At 38.2% G+C, this 15,442-nt stretch overlaps 1 protein-coding gene across 1 annotated transcript in view; it reads right to left on the bottom strand.

Moving 5' to 3' along the window:
• The window catches only part of THEGL (theg spermatid protein like), a 56,888-nt gene that overhangs the window by 17,391 nt on the left and 24,055 nt on the right, over positions 1–15,442 (bottom strand). The window contains 2 exon segments of the mRNA XM_047090836.1: positions 8,252–8,389; positions 10,619–10,747. Coding sequence (XP_046946792.1) covers positions 8,252–8,389; positions 10,619–10,747 — 267 coding nt within the window.

Below are 15,442 nucleotides of genomic sequence, written 5' to 3'. Positions count from 1 at the left end.
CCCAAATATTCCTTTCCTAGTACAAAAACTTACCAACCAACAAAACTACAAACCTAATATGAAAACAGTTTTCCACAAATAAATATATGATTACCCTCTAGAGGTAGTCTGTTAGATTTCAAAATTGATATAAAATTAGCATACCATAGAATTTACCTTTTTAAAATGTACAATTCAGTGGTGTCTAGCATATTCACAAAGTTGTGTAACTACTGTCACTATCTAAATTCAGAATGTTTTGGGGCGCCTGGGTGGCTCAGTCGGTTAGGCGTCTGACTTCGACTCAGGTCATGATCTCGCGGTCTGTGGGTTTGAGCTCCGCGTCGGGCTCTGTGCTGACAGCTCAGAACCTGGAGCCTGCTTCTGATTCTGTGTCTCCCTCTCTCTCTGACCCTCCCCCCATTCAAGCTCTGTCTCTCTCTGTCCCAAAAATAAATAAACGTTCAAAAAAAAAATTTTTTTTTTAATTTTTTTTTTCAACGTTTATTTATTTTTGGGACAGAGAGAGGCAGAGCATGAACGGGGGAGGGGCAGAGAGAGAGGGAGACACAGAATCGGAAACAGGCTCCAGGCTCTGAGCCATCAGCCCAGAGCCTGACGCGGGGCTCGAACTCCCAGACCGCGAGATCGTGACCTGGCTGAAGTCGGACGCTCAACCGACTGCGCCACCCAGGCGCCCCCAAAAAAATTTTTTAAATTCAGAATGTTTTCATCACTCCAAGAGAAACCCCATACTGATTAACAGTTCCTCTCCATTACTTCATTTCCCTCCCCCACCCCCAACCACTAATCTACTTTCTGTCTATGGATTTGCTTATTCTGGACATTTCAAATAAGTGGAATCATACAAATATGCAGCCTTTTGTATCTGGCTTCCTTCACTTGGCCTATTTTCAAGATTTATGTATCAGTATAACATTCCTTTTTATGGCTGAATAATATTCCGTTGTATGGATTTGTCACGTTTTGTTTATCCATTCATCCATGGTGAACATTTGAGTTGTTTCCACTTTTTTTGCTTTTATGAAATGCTGCTATGAATATTCATGTACAAGTTTCTGTGTGAACATTTGCTTTCAATTCCCTTGGGGACATGCCTAGGAGTAGAATGCTGATCATATGATAACTTTATTTTTTTTTACTGATTTTTTTTAAATGTTTGTTTACTTATTCTGAGAGAGAGAGAGCATGCATGAGCAAGGGAGGGGCAGAGAAAGAGAGAGAATCCAAAGCAGGCTCCATGCTGTGAACGCAGAGCTCAATGTGTGGGGTTCAATCTCACAAACTCCGAGATCATGACATGAGCTGAAACCAAGAGTTGGGCACTTAAACAACTAAGCCACCCAGATGCTCCTGATAACTCTATTTTTTAACTTTTGAGGAACTAGAAAGTGGCTTTCCACATAAACTGCACCATTTTACATTACCACCAGCAATGTATAAGGGTTTCAATTTCTCCATATCCTCACCAATACATATTATTTCCTATTAGTTATTATTATTGCCATTCTAGAAGGTGTGAAGTGGTGTCTTTGTGGTTTAATGTGTATTTCCAAGATGATTAATGATATTTAGTATCTTTTCGTGTGTTTCCTGTTCACCTGTATGTCTTCTTTGGAGAAATGTCTATTCAAATCCTTTGCTCATTTTCTAAATTGTGTTGTCTTTTTTGCACTGTTCTAAATATTTTATATATATATTCTGAATACTACTCTTTTATCAGATATATGACTTGCAAATATTTTCTTCCAATTGGTGGGTTTACTTTTTACTTTCTTGATGATATCCTTTGATATACAAAAGCTTTCACTTTTGATGAAATCCAATTTATTATTTTTTTGTCACGTTTTTGTTGTCATAACTGAGAAACAATTGCCTAGGTCACAGAGATTTATGTCTATTTTTTCTAAGAGTTTTATAGTTTTATCTCTTATAATTAGGTCTGTGATCCATTTTAAATTAATTTTTGTGTATGGTGTGAAGTAGGGGCTCAACTTCATATGGATATCCTGTTATCCCAGCATTATTTGCTTAAAAGACTATTCCTCCCCAATTAAATTGTCTTGGCATTCTTGTCAAAAATCAATTGATGAGTGGCACTTGGGTGGTTCAGTTGGTTGAGTGTCCAACTTCAGCTCAGGTCATGATCTCACAGTTCATGAGTTCAAGCCCTGGATAGGGCTCTCTTCTGTCAGCACAGAGCCTGCTTCAGATCCTCTGTCCCTCCCTCTCTCTCTGCCCCTCCCCCTCTCTCTGCCCCTCTCCCATTCGTTCTCTCTCACACACAAAATAAATAAATAAATAAACTTTAAAAAATCAATTGACCAGGGCGCCTGGGTGGCGCAGTCGGTTAAGCGTCCGACTTCAGCCACGTCACGATCTCGCGGTCCGTGAGTTCGAGCCCCGCGTCGGGCTCTGGGCTGATGGCTCAGAGCCTGGAGCCTGTTTCCGATTCTGTGTCTCCCTCTCTCTCTGCCCCTCCCCCGTTCATGCTCTGTCTCTCTCTGTCCCAAAAATAAATAAACGTTGAAAAAAAAATTAAAAAAAAAATAAATTAAAAAAAAAATCAATTGACCATAAACATAAGGGTTTATTTCTGGACTTTCAATTCTATTCTGTAGATCTATATGTCTATTGTTATGCCAGTAACACACTGTCTTGATTACTGTAGCTTTTAAATAAGTTTTCAAATAACTGTTATTTTTCAAGGTTTTTTTTTGTTGTTGTTTTGTTTTGTTTTGCTATTCTGGGTCTTTTGCTTTTCTCTATGAATTTTAGATTGCATTGTCAATTTCTATCAAAAAAGGCAGCTGGAATCTCAATAGGGATTACACTATGTTGATCAATTTGGAAAAATGTACCATCATGACAAAATTAAGACTTCCAATTCATGAACAGGAAATGTCTTTCCATGTATTTAAGTCTAATTTCTTTCAACAATTTGAACTTCTCTTGTTAAGTATTTTGTTATTTTATTATTTTTCACTGTAGTAAAATACATATAACATAAAATTTACCATCTTAACCATTCTTAAGTATTTGCTACAGTAATGTTAAATGCATTAACATTGTTGTGCAACCAATCTTCAGAACTCTTTTCATCTTGTAGAACTCTATACCAATTAAACAACTAATTCCCCCCTCCCCCCCAGCTTAGTCCCTGCCAACCACCATCCTACTTTCTTTCTTTACAAATTTGACTACAGTTGGTACCACTTATAAGTGGAATCATACAGTGTCCTTTTGTGGATGACTTATTTCATTTAGCATAATGTCAAGGTCCATTCATATTGGAGCATGTATCAGAATTTCCTTCCTTTTTAAGGCTGAGTACTATTGCATTACATGCCAACCACCATCCTACTTTCTTTCTTTACAAATTTGACTACAGTTGGTACCACTTATAAGTGGACTCATACAGTGTCCTTTTGTGGATGACTTATTTCATTTAGCATAATGTCAAGGTCCATTCATATTGGAGCATGTATCAGAATTTCCTTCCTTTTTAAGGCTGAGTACTATTGCATTACATGTATTATTTTGTTCTGTTTGGTGCTACTACAAATAGAATTGTTTTCCTACCTTCATTTTCAGATTGGTTAATTGCTAATGGAAATATAATTGTTTTTGTATATTGCTCTTGGACTCTGTGCCTTCCTGAACTCATTTATTAGTTCCCATAGTTTTAATATGGATTCCTTAAGATTTTCTAATCATGTGAACTATGAGTAGAGAAAGTAGTTTTACTTTTTCCCTTCCAACCTGAATGCTTTTTACTTCTTTTTCTTGCCTAATGGCACCCTGACTAGAACCTCCAATATGATGTTCAACAGAAGTGGTGAGAGTTGACATCCTTGTCTTATTCCTGATCTTAGGGGGAAAGCATTCAGTCTTTTACCATTAATTATTATGTTAGCAGTGGGTTTTTTTTTACAGATGTTCTTTACCAGCTTGAGGAAGTCCCCTTCTATACCTAGTTTCTTAAGTATTTTTATAGTGTGTTGAATTTTGTCAAATGATTTTTCTGAGTCTATTGAAATGATCATGTGGTTTTGGTTTTCTTATTCTGTTAATTTGATGTATTATATTGATTATAGTAAGTTGAATCCAACATATTCTTGCATTCCTGGACAAATTCAACTTGGTCATGAGGATTTGTTAATTTTATTTCATTTTTTTTTCTTTCTGTTCCTCAGATAATCTCAATTAACCTATCTAAGTTTGCTGACTCTTTCTTCTGACTGTTCAAGTCTGCTGTTGAGCCCCTCTAGTTAATCACTAAAATACATGTCCCAAAGTTCAAGCTCATGTAATACATTTATTGGCGAGCCTGGTGTGTCTTCATTAAACACTTGCTTTTTTTCCTCCTCACACAATTCTAACAAGCTTAGTTATCTGTTTCTAATGCATAGAATCAAAAAAAGAGGCTAGTCAAAATTATGCAAGCAGGGGTTCCTGGGTGTCTCAGTAGGTTAGGCATCCAACTCTTGACTTCGGCTCAGGTCAAGATCCCAGGGTCATCTTTTGGGATGAGCACTGGGTGTTGTATGGAAACCAATTTGTCAATAAACTTCATATAAAAAAAAAAAAAAAAAAAAAGATCCCAGGGTCATGGGATCAAGTGCTGCATCAGGCTCTATGCTGAGTGTGGAGTCTACTTAAGATTCTCTCCCTCAGTATTACTCAGCAGTCAAAAAGAATGAAATCTTGCCATTTGCAACTACATGGATGGAACTGGAGGGTATTATGCTAAGTGAAATCAGTCAGTCAGGGAAAGACAAAAATCATATGACTTCACTCATATGAGGACTTTAAGAGATAAAACAGATGAACATAAGGGAAGGGAAACAAAAATAATATAAAAACAGGGAGGGGGACAAAACAGAAGAGACTCATAAATATGGAGAACAAACCGGGGGTTACTGAGGGGTTGTGGGGGGGGATGGGCTAAATGGCTAAGGGGCACTAAGGAATCTACTCTTGAAATCATTGTTGCACTATATGCTAACTAACTGGGATGTAAATTTAAATTTTTTTTTCAACGTTTTTATTTATTTTTGGGACAGAGAGAGACAGAGCATGAACGGGGGAGGGGCAGAGAGAGAGGGAGACACAGAATTGGAAACAGGCTCCAGGCTCCGAGCCATCAGCCCAGAGCCTGACGCGGGGCTCGAACTCACGGACCGCGAGATCGTGACCTGGCTGAAGTCGGACGCTTAACCGACTGCGCCACCCAGGCGCCCCTGGGATGTAAATTTAAGAAAATAAAAAATAAAACTAAAAAAAAAAAGATTCTCTCCCTCTCTCTCTCTCTCTCCCTCCCCCCTCTGCCCCTCTGCCCCTCTCCCCTGCTCATGCACACTCTCTCTCTCAAATTAAAAAAAAAAAATTATGGAAGCAGCCAAGCGTCCATCAATGGATGTGAGATATCCATGAATGAAGATGTGAGATATATATATACACACACACACACATACATACACACACACAATGGAATATTATTTGGCCATTAAAAAGAATGAAACCTTGTTATTTGCAACAACATGGATCCAGAGAGTATAATGCTAAGTGAAATAAGCCAGAGAAAGACAAATACCATATGATTTCACTCATATATAGAATTTAAGAGACAAAACAAACAAACAGTAAAGGAAAAAAGAAAAGAGAGAGAGAGAGATAAACCAAAAACAAAAAATTACAAAACAAAACAAAAAAACAGGCTTTTAGCTATACAGAATAAACAGACGGTTACCAGTAGGGAGGTAGGTGGGTGGGTGAAATAGGTGATGGGGATTAAGAGTACATTTATTATAATGAGCACTGAGTAATGCATAAAACTATTGAATCCCTATATTATACACCTGAAAATAATATAACACTGTATGTTAACTACACTGGAATTAAAATTAAATTAAATTTTTAAAAAGAGGCTAGTTAGAGACTATTCCCCTGTTAAAAAAAGAAATGACAGGAAAACTATAAGAAACAAATATCTAATAGTCTAAAAGCAAGAAGTCAGACCACTTAGCCTAATAAAAAACTGTACTTCATATTTAAACAGCTTCTGGGAGGTTTTCAGTATTGAAGTACATAGTTGATGTTCATAATAAAGATCTCAAGCCAGTGAACAAAGGTTATATGTATGTTTAGCAGCAGAGACGTCTGCTTAGGAAAGTAGGGAAACAAACTTTTAAAAATAAAGCAAGTTTTAGCATTCAAGGGGGTTTCACTTATATGAAACATCAAATTCAGGTCTCTCAAAAAGTGGTGAAATATTAAAGTATTCCTCTGGATTATAAACATAGATATAGAAAAAATAAAAGTAAAAATAAATAAGTAAATATAGATATGTAACTACAAATTATATATCTATTTTAACTAAATCTGCAGATTTTGTTGCACAAACTGATAAATAAGGAAATGAAATTTTGTAGGAGGCTTCTTTTGCTGGATTCTGTGATGGAAAAAGACTCAAGTTACCCAGTTCAATCTCTCCCTGAAATGCAGGAATCTTCTAAAATTCATGTAAAGTCATAATTCCAGCTTATGCTTGAACATTTTCAGGGATTGTGGGAACGATGGCAGTTGACTTTTCCAGGTAAACATTTCCGTTATTGGCTAGCTAGTCAGAAAGATTTTCCTACACTTAGCTGACACCTCCTGCTCTGTAAATTCCTTGTTCTACATCTAGTTTTAGGATCAACACAAAGTAATTTTACTTCTACCTCCTTTTCCTCATTCAGATGCTGACCCTTTAAATATCTGAACACAGCTATCACTGCTTCCTTGGTCTCTTCTCTAAGCTACCCATGTCATTTCTCTTAACTATTTTTTAGATAACATATTTCCAGAAGCCTCAAAATATCATGAAGCTCCTTCTGCATAGTTTCAAGTTTAATATCATTTTTTTTAATTTTTAAAAATGTTTTTATTTATTTTTGTTTTTTTTTTAATATGAAATTTATTGTCAAATTGGTTTCCATACAACACCCAGTGCTCATCCCAACAGGTGCCCTCCTCAATACCCAATCACCCACCCACCCCTCCCTCCCACCCCCCATAAACCCTCAGTTTGTTCTCAGTTTTTAGGAATCTCTTATGTTTTGGCTACCTCCCTCTCTAACCATTTTTTTTTCTTCCCCTCCCCCATGGTCTTCTGTTAAGTTTCTCAGGATCCACACAGGAGTGAAAACATACAGAATCTGTCCTTCTCTGTATGACATTTCACTTAGCATAAGTATCATTTTCTTAAAGAATAACATCCATAAGTGGAAACATCCACCTACTATGTCTTGACTAAAGTAGTATAGGCTAGGACCATCACCTCCCTGTAACTGTACACTGTATATATTCCATTAATGTAACTTAGCATTTTTCTAAGAACCATATCACAATCTTAGCTGCCATATGGAAGTATCACCTAAGCTGTCTTTTACTTAATTTTTTTAAGTTTATTTTATTTATTTTGAGGGGGAGGGGCAGAGAGAGGGAGAGAGAGAATCCTAAGCAGGATCCACGCAAAGCCCGATATGCAGGGCTCGATCTCATGAACTGTGAGATCATGACTTGAGCAGAAATCAAGATGCTTAACTGACTGAACCACCCAGGTGCCCAAAAATTGTCTTTTAAAGACAAGGAGAGGGGCAACTGGGTGGCTCATTTGGTTGAGCATCTGACTTTGGCCCAGGTCATGATCTCGCAGTTTGTGGGTTTGAGCCCCATGTTGAGCTCTATGCTGACAGCTCAGAGCCTGGAGCCTGCTTCAGATTCTGTGTCTCCCTCTCTCTCTGCCCCTTCCTTACTTGCACTCTCTCTCTCTCTCTCTCTCTCTCTCTCTCTGTCTCTCAAAAAAAAACAAAAACAAAAACATTAAAATAATTTTTAAAGACAAGCAGAAATTCATCATTCAAAGCAAAAGGAGCAACATTTGAAAAGTCACAGAGGCATAAGACAAACATCAAATTCTACAAAATGCAAAAACTTGTAATTTTTCATTTGCATATTTCCTTTTAACTGACTAATGATGCTAAGTTCAGTGCATAGTTCAACTTCACAATTTGAGTCCAATGTAATTACTGATGATAACCTTCTGATTACCTACAATTGCTGCAAATATTTGATCTTTTTACCCTGATTCTTTGAACATAAGTGGACTTCTAGTTCATAAAACCACATACACTAAAATAGATAAAATATTGTGAGATTTAACCAAATTAAGTTAGAATTTATAGAGATTGTCAAGGTACTTTACCTATTTAATAGATATTCTTTCTTGAATCTGTTGGGCAGTGCCAGCTTCTGGATCCTTTTGGATGGCTGGCTAAACAGTGCAGCAGAAGGGATCTCCCAGATTATAGACTCTCTACCACAGCTGTAGTAATATTGAGCCCTGAAAGTTGTAGAAGAGAAAAGAGCTGAGTGAAGTGAATATGAATTAGACTTATCAAGTAATTTTTAACACTAACCTCCAGCTCTAGGCCTAGGAGCAAGTATGATAGTTTACCCCTTTACTGCTGAGCCATTTTCCACATAGGAAGAAATCAGAAATAGTTGCAGCCATCAAGTTTCAGCTGGCTTTTAATATCCTATTCCAAAACGATTAATTTTCTGTAATAAATAAATTGCATCTTCTAAATTCTTTTTTTTAATGTTTGTTATTTATTTTAGAGAAAGAGATAGAGCATGAGGGGGAGAGGGGCAGAAAGAGAGGGAGACACAGAATCCAAAGCAGGCTCCAGGCTACGAGCTGTCATCACAGAGCCTGATGAGGGGCTTAAACCCACGAACTGTGAGATCATGACCTGAGTGAAAGTTGGACACCTAACTAACTGAGGCACCCAGGCGTCCCAAATTGCATCTTCTAAATAGACCAAAAAATACACTAGTGAGAGGAGGAAATTTACTACTTTTAAAACCAAATACTTTCTTAGTCTCTTATAGACAATCACTAGAGATTGGACAGATAGTAAGTGAAACGAAAATAAAAGAATATATGAACAACTTTATGCCAACACATTTTAAAACTGAAAGATACACATTACCAATGCTCATTCAGAAAGATATAATCTTAATAGCCCTTGTCAAGAGTTTAACTAAGCCCCTTCATGGTACTCCTGCCTCAGCACCCATTTTGTTTGGCCAAGCAGCCTCTAGGGACCTTAAAATGATACAGGCCCCTCTCACAAGCACATGCCCTAGATAACAGTCCACAGAGGCATAAGTAAATATACATTCCTGATAGGACTTCAGCAACAGTCCTTGTCACCTGACCCTCAATGCCTTCCTTTTATGCATCCTTCAGATATGACTCCCAAGGAGCCTACCAACACCCTGCTCTTTTGGTTTGAATTGATGAATCTGGCCTTTGCCTGGGAAACCCAAAGCACTCCACCTGCAGGTTCTAATAAGACATGTGCCCTCGGTCCTAACCTGCCCATGTGACTCCTCAAGGCATGCTGGGTACTTCTTCTAGGACCTGTGAGTAGTAAGCTTCTTTATTTCAAATTCTGTTATGATCTGTTGTTGAACTGTGACCCCATGCTCCACTTAACAAGTGTTAATTTGACAAATTTATAACAGCCCTATAACTATTACGTGAATTGTATTTATAATTAAAAACCATCCTACTCAAAAACTCCAGACGCAGATGATTTCACTGTGGATTCTATGAAATACATAAACAAGAAATGCCAATTTTATATATTTTCCTATTGATTCTATGAAGACAGCATTACCAAAAATGAGTAAAGACATTACAAGAAACAACATTACCACAAAGACACTACAAGAAAAATACAGAATAATCCCCCTCATAAACATAGATGCAAAAATTCTAAAGTTTTATTGGAAGACAGACATGTTCAGTTTATATAAAATCTGTGGCTGCTTCCTACTACAGTAGTGGAGTTGGGTAGTTGAAACAGAGACTTTATGGTCAAATTTACTATCTGCCCCCTTCCAGAAAAAGTTTGCTGACTTTTGACTAAAGTTGTATATCAAAAAGAGAAAGTGGACACATCAATTATCTTGGAAACCAAACTTCAGGTAAATAATGGTATCTTCAACTTTTTCTTGTTACTTTAACCTCCCTCACTACTTGAGTCCATTCCCTCCCTTGCTCCAGAGTCTTCCCTCAAAGAGCCAACCAACAGAAAGCCTGGTCATTCAACAAATACGCATTAAAAACAAACTGGCAATGGGTATCAAAAGCCTTAACAATATTCTAACCTTCACATGTAGTAATTAATTAATGGTAATCAAGCCCACGGGTGGTATACAAAATCCACGAAAAGTTGCATGTACAAATAGTTCATGTACAACAATGTTATATATGGTACATACCCTGGTGTAATACTACCACTTTATTAAAAACTCAAAATCCTGGTAATCTAAAACATTATACAGTATAATACAAGTTTATAATGGCTAATATTAATCTTGCTCTGGAAAAGTTTTACTGTAGAATCAGATTAGGAAATACATAGAATCCTTAATCCTCAATAATTTTCTACTATAGTTTGGACAATTTATCATTTTCAGATAAAACGGCTAGATTCTGTGTCATTTTCCCTATGGACTCCTGCTAATGTAACCTGATAGCACACAAACACTAACTAACCTGTTAGGTACATATCGGTGGGAGACTTCCTTGGGATGGGCAAGGTCCTCAAGTCTTTTGGTCAGCTGAGCCTTCAAAGCAAACTGGGAAACAGGGCGAATAGGATCTTGATTCCCCCAAAACAGTTTTCTATTAAAAAGCAGAAAATCAAATGGTAAGGAATTCACTACTAATGGATATCTTAGAAATGGCTCTTGGTGGCTTCTATACTGATGTTGCTTCACTTCCAGAACTATCTTGATTACAGAATGTAACAGTTTCCAGGCATCAGAAACAGATCAACTATTTATGGTAGTTAAAATAAGATTGTTTTACCTCCTGTCCTAAAACGTGGTGACCAAAAATTAGAAAGAGTTCTGTTTCTGCCATCGTATAATTAACACTGTAATTTATAATCAGGTTAACATAAAATGGGCATGCCATCTATCTCCATTGAGCTTCCATTGTGGGTGAAGCCCTGTACCAGGAAGTCAGAAAACAAAACAGTATCAGGGTAATATTAATAGCTTCCATTTCTGAAATACTGTGGGCCAGGCAGTGAGCTAAGTGTTTACTGACATTAGATTTTGTAGTCTGTAAAATAGGCATGATTACTGTGCAGAGGGGGAAAAGAAAAGGAGAATCGGTGTGCAATTCACCTGAAAGGCTTAAGGAAGAAAGTGAAAGGCACAGATTGCCAGAAATGAGGCATGTTCCATGTTGGGGTAACCATGAGAAATGGGAATAATCAAATGTTGATCAAAGCATGTTTACACAGTATTGGTCAAGACAATGTTTGGACAGAAGCAGAAAGTCATGCTGGGAAATAATTAAGTAGCATTGCTGCAGTGGGTGGGGCAGGCAGGAGACCCTAAAAGCCCCACCAAGGAGTCAGAAGAAGGTGCCTTGGTAACCTAACTTTGCACATAACTAAAATTGCCAATTCATTGAGCTTATCTATTTAGAAGGCCCTGTTTTTGGGTGTCTCAGTCAGTTAAGCATCCTACTCTTGATTTCAGCTCAGGTCATGATCTCATGGTTCGTGGGTTTGAGCCCCGTGTTGGGCTCTGCACTGTGTCAGCATAATGCCTGCTTGGAATTCTCTTTCCCTCGCTCTCTGCCCCTCCCCCACTCATGCACACGTGCACACATGCACATGCTTGTGCTCTCTTTCTCAAAATAAGTAAAAACTTAAAAAATAAAACATAAGGCTCTTTTTTTTAACTTTGTCAATACTTTTGTACACACTATTTATTTCTCTACTTTGTAAGCATTAGCCAGAGTCACCATTAGAAATATTAATCAATGAATTAATATCCCCATCCCCTACATTCTGTGGATTCCATTTCCTATATATGGCTTAAATGTATCCATTTCTCCTTATCCTCGTGGCTGCTTTCCTTGTCCAGATCCCATCATCCCCACTCCTTTGTCCACACCCCTGCAAGAGTGGTCTTCTAAACTCCAATTTGATCAAGTCACCTCCTTGTTTAAGACGCTAAAGGTCTCCACTGACTTTACAGTGGAGTCCCAGCTCCTTACTGTGGCTTACAAGGTCTTCCACAGTTTTGACAAAGAGTGCCTGCCTCTCCAGCCTGTATTTCATCCAAAGGAGGGAACATGACTTAATCTTTTGGAGCTATCCCACTAGGATAGTTGGGATATCCACTATCCCATCCAGCTATCCCACTAGGATAGTTTGATGAATGAAAGAATGGTGAAAACGGGGGACTCACTTGATGGTAATGTGAAACAGGGTGGAGAGGAGAGAATGACTGCAGGGAGAAGAGGCTACAGCAGAAGTTGGGGCCTCAGGTGATGAGGGCCACAGTGGGAATGACATTGGGGAAGACAGTAACTATGCTTCCAAAAGAGAAGATTTGGTGGATAGAGGTAAGAGCACCATGGAATGGGAGAGGAAGATTGCAAGACAAGTTGCATCAAATATTATAAGAAAGTGTTAAATATAACTTAGACATCAAGAATGGAAACTGAAGAAAAACAAAAACAAAAGACAATAGGACTTGGCCAGGAGGGTATCAGTGGTAATAGAAAAAGTGAGGAGCATCTTAGGGGTAAATACCAAAGCTCTGGTGAGAAAGGCTAAGAGAGTCAGGGATTAGGAAGCAAAGGTGACATATATAAGTTGACCCTTGAACAATGAGGGGTTAGGGGCACAACCCCCATGCAGCTGAAAAATCTGCATACAACTTTTGACTTTCCAAACAAGTTAACTGTTAATAGCCCACTGTTGACCAGAAACCTTACTGATAACATACATACATACATAGATGTATCATACATAGATACATCATACATGTATGATAACATACATAGTCAATGAACACATACTTTGTATATGTATTATATGTTGTATTCTTACAATAAAGTAAGCTAGAGAGAAGAAAATGTTATTAAGAAAATCATATGGAGGGGTGCTGGGTGGCTCAGTCAGTTAAGCATCCGACTTCAGCTTGGGTCATGATCTCGCGGTTGGTGAGTTTGAGCCCCACATAGGGCTCTGTGCTGACAGCTCAGAGCCTGTAGCCTACTTCGGATTCTGTGTCTCCCTCTCTCTCTGCCCCTCCCCTGCCTCTCTCAAAAATAAATAAACATTAAAAAATTTTTAAAAAGGAAAATGATAAGGAAGAGAAAATATTTTACAGTAATTTTATAGTATGTATCAAAAAAAAATCTGGGTACCAGTTCAAACCTGTGTCGTTCAATATTAATGTGTGTATATTGGTTTTGTATTCACTGTTTCAAATTCAAAGCAAAAGGTATTTTAGACACAGCAATTAAACCAGGCTCATAATATATGGTCCTCATGATGCCTCCCAGGAACGGAAACCTTATGAGATCATTATCTGCTTGAAACCTTGGCCATTAAAAACTAGAAAACACATAGTATGAACTAAAAGCATTGAGAATTATGTAAAAGGCAGGAGATCTGGTTCAAAGTAAGCTGGAAGAGAAGGATCAGTGGGAAAAGAAAGAGCAGAGACTGTACAGTGGAGAAAAACGTGGACACAATGTTTATCAGAAGGTAGGGAGAATAACCAAATGTCAAAGTAACATATTATGCAGATGACTCTTCACTCTACTCTGACAGCATTTAAAAATCACTTATGTTGGGGCGCCTGGGTGGCTTGGTCGGTTAAGTGTCCGACTTCAGCTCAGGTCATGATCTCACGGTCCATGAGTTCGAGCCCTGCATCGGGCTCTGTGCTGACAGCTCAGAGCCTGCAGCCTGTTTCAGATTCTGTGTCTCCCTCTCTCTCTGACCCTCCCCCATTCATGCTCTGTCTCTCTCTGTCTCAAAAATAAATAAACGTTAAAAAAAATTTAAAAAATCACTTATGTTTAGCTGTTACATAGCTAATAAAACCAAGGAAGTAAGTGTTTAATCTTCTATGGTCCATGATGAGGACTTGACCCCAGAGCATAGAATTCTTATCCATATCATACCTGTTTGATGGATCTATGAAATATAACAAAAATCTGGCACAATTACACCCCTAGAATTCTAGAATAAGGGACCTAGAATGGGTTCTGGAGAATTCTGTGTTCAGTCATCCTTTTCTGAACAGCTAAATCTCTAGTCTTACCTATTTCCAGAGTCAGAAAACACAAAACAGCTTTCATTGGTCTATTTCCAGAGTGTGATTGTTCTGAAATTCTTATAATTTCTCCTATTATAACAAATATTTATTTAGCTTTCATCCGTATAAACTGCTTTATGTACTTGAAGATTTATGAGTTGGTCTCTAATCTTTCTTTGTCAGTCTGGTCAACCACAAATTCTTTAAATGTATCCTCAAAGGTTCCACTTTTCTTTTAATAATTTTCTTCCTTGGCTTTTGAGGCCCTCTCTGTCCTGATTCATTTCCCCCCTCTCTCTCTCTTTCTCTCTCTCTCTCCCTCTCCCTCTCCCTCTTCCAGTTTTATTGGGAAATAATTGGCATACATCAATGTATAAGATTAAGGTATACAGCATGTACTGTGAAATGATTACCACAATAGGTTCAGCTAACATCTGTCTTCTAATTCTCTAGCCTACTCCTTCTCAGTTTCCTTAGGCAGTATCTCTTTGGCAATTTAAACAATGGCATGTGCCCCAGGGTTCCCTCTTCCTCAATATTAAAAAAAAAAAAATACATCACTAAATACTGATGTTTCCAAAATAGTATCTCCAAGAATTCTCAAGTATTCTCCTGAGTGTTAAATCTACACTTCCAAATACTTACTGAATGTCTCAAAAGCATCCCACATGACTAAGTCTACCTTCCTCCCAAACCTGCCCCCATCTTGTACTTCCTTTTGCAGTTGTAATAGCATTTTCCACCTTGTTTCTTTTTTTTTTTTTTAATTTTTTTTTTTCAACGTTTATTTTTGGGACAGAGAGAGACAGAGCATGAACGGGGGAGGGGCAGAGAGAGAGGGAGACACAGAATCGGAAACAGGCTCCAGGCTCTGAGCCATCAGCCCAGAGCCTGACGCGGGGCTCGAACTCACGGACCGCGAGATCGTGACCTGGCTGAAGTCGGACGCTTAACCGACTGCGCCACCCAGGCGCCCCTCCACCTTGTTTCTAAAAGCAGAAACCTAAAGGGGCACCTGGGTGGCTCAGTCGATTAAGTGACTGACTCTTGGTTGCAGCTCAGATCATGATCTCAGGATTCCTGAGCTTGAGCCCCATATCAGGCTATGTGCTGACAGTGTGGAGCCTGCTTGAGATTCTCTCTCTCTCTCTCTCTCTCTCTCTCTCTGCTTCTCCCCAGCTTGCATGCACACACATACTCTCTCTCTCAAAATAAATAAAAATTAAAAAAAATAAAAATAAAA

This window comes from Lynx rufus, unplaced genomic scaffold (genome assembly GCF_022079265.1).
Source record: "Lynx rufus isolate CCGP_SWC_20201006 ecotype Redwood Valley unplaced genomic scaffold, mLynRuf1.p SCAF_3, whole genome shotgun sequence".
Lineage (NCBI taxonomy): Eukaryota > Metazoa > Chordata > Mammalia > Carnivora > Felidae > Lynx > Lynx rufus.
This window is presented reverse-complemented; position numbering and strand designations above follow the sequence as displayed.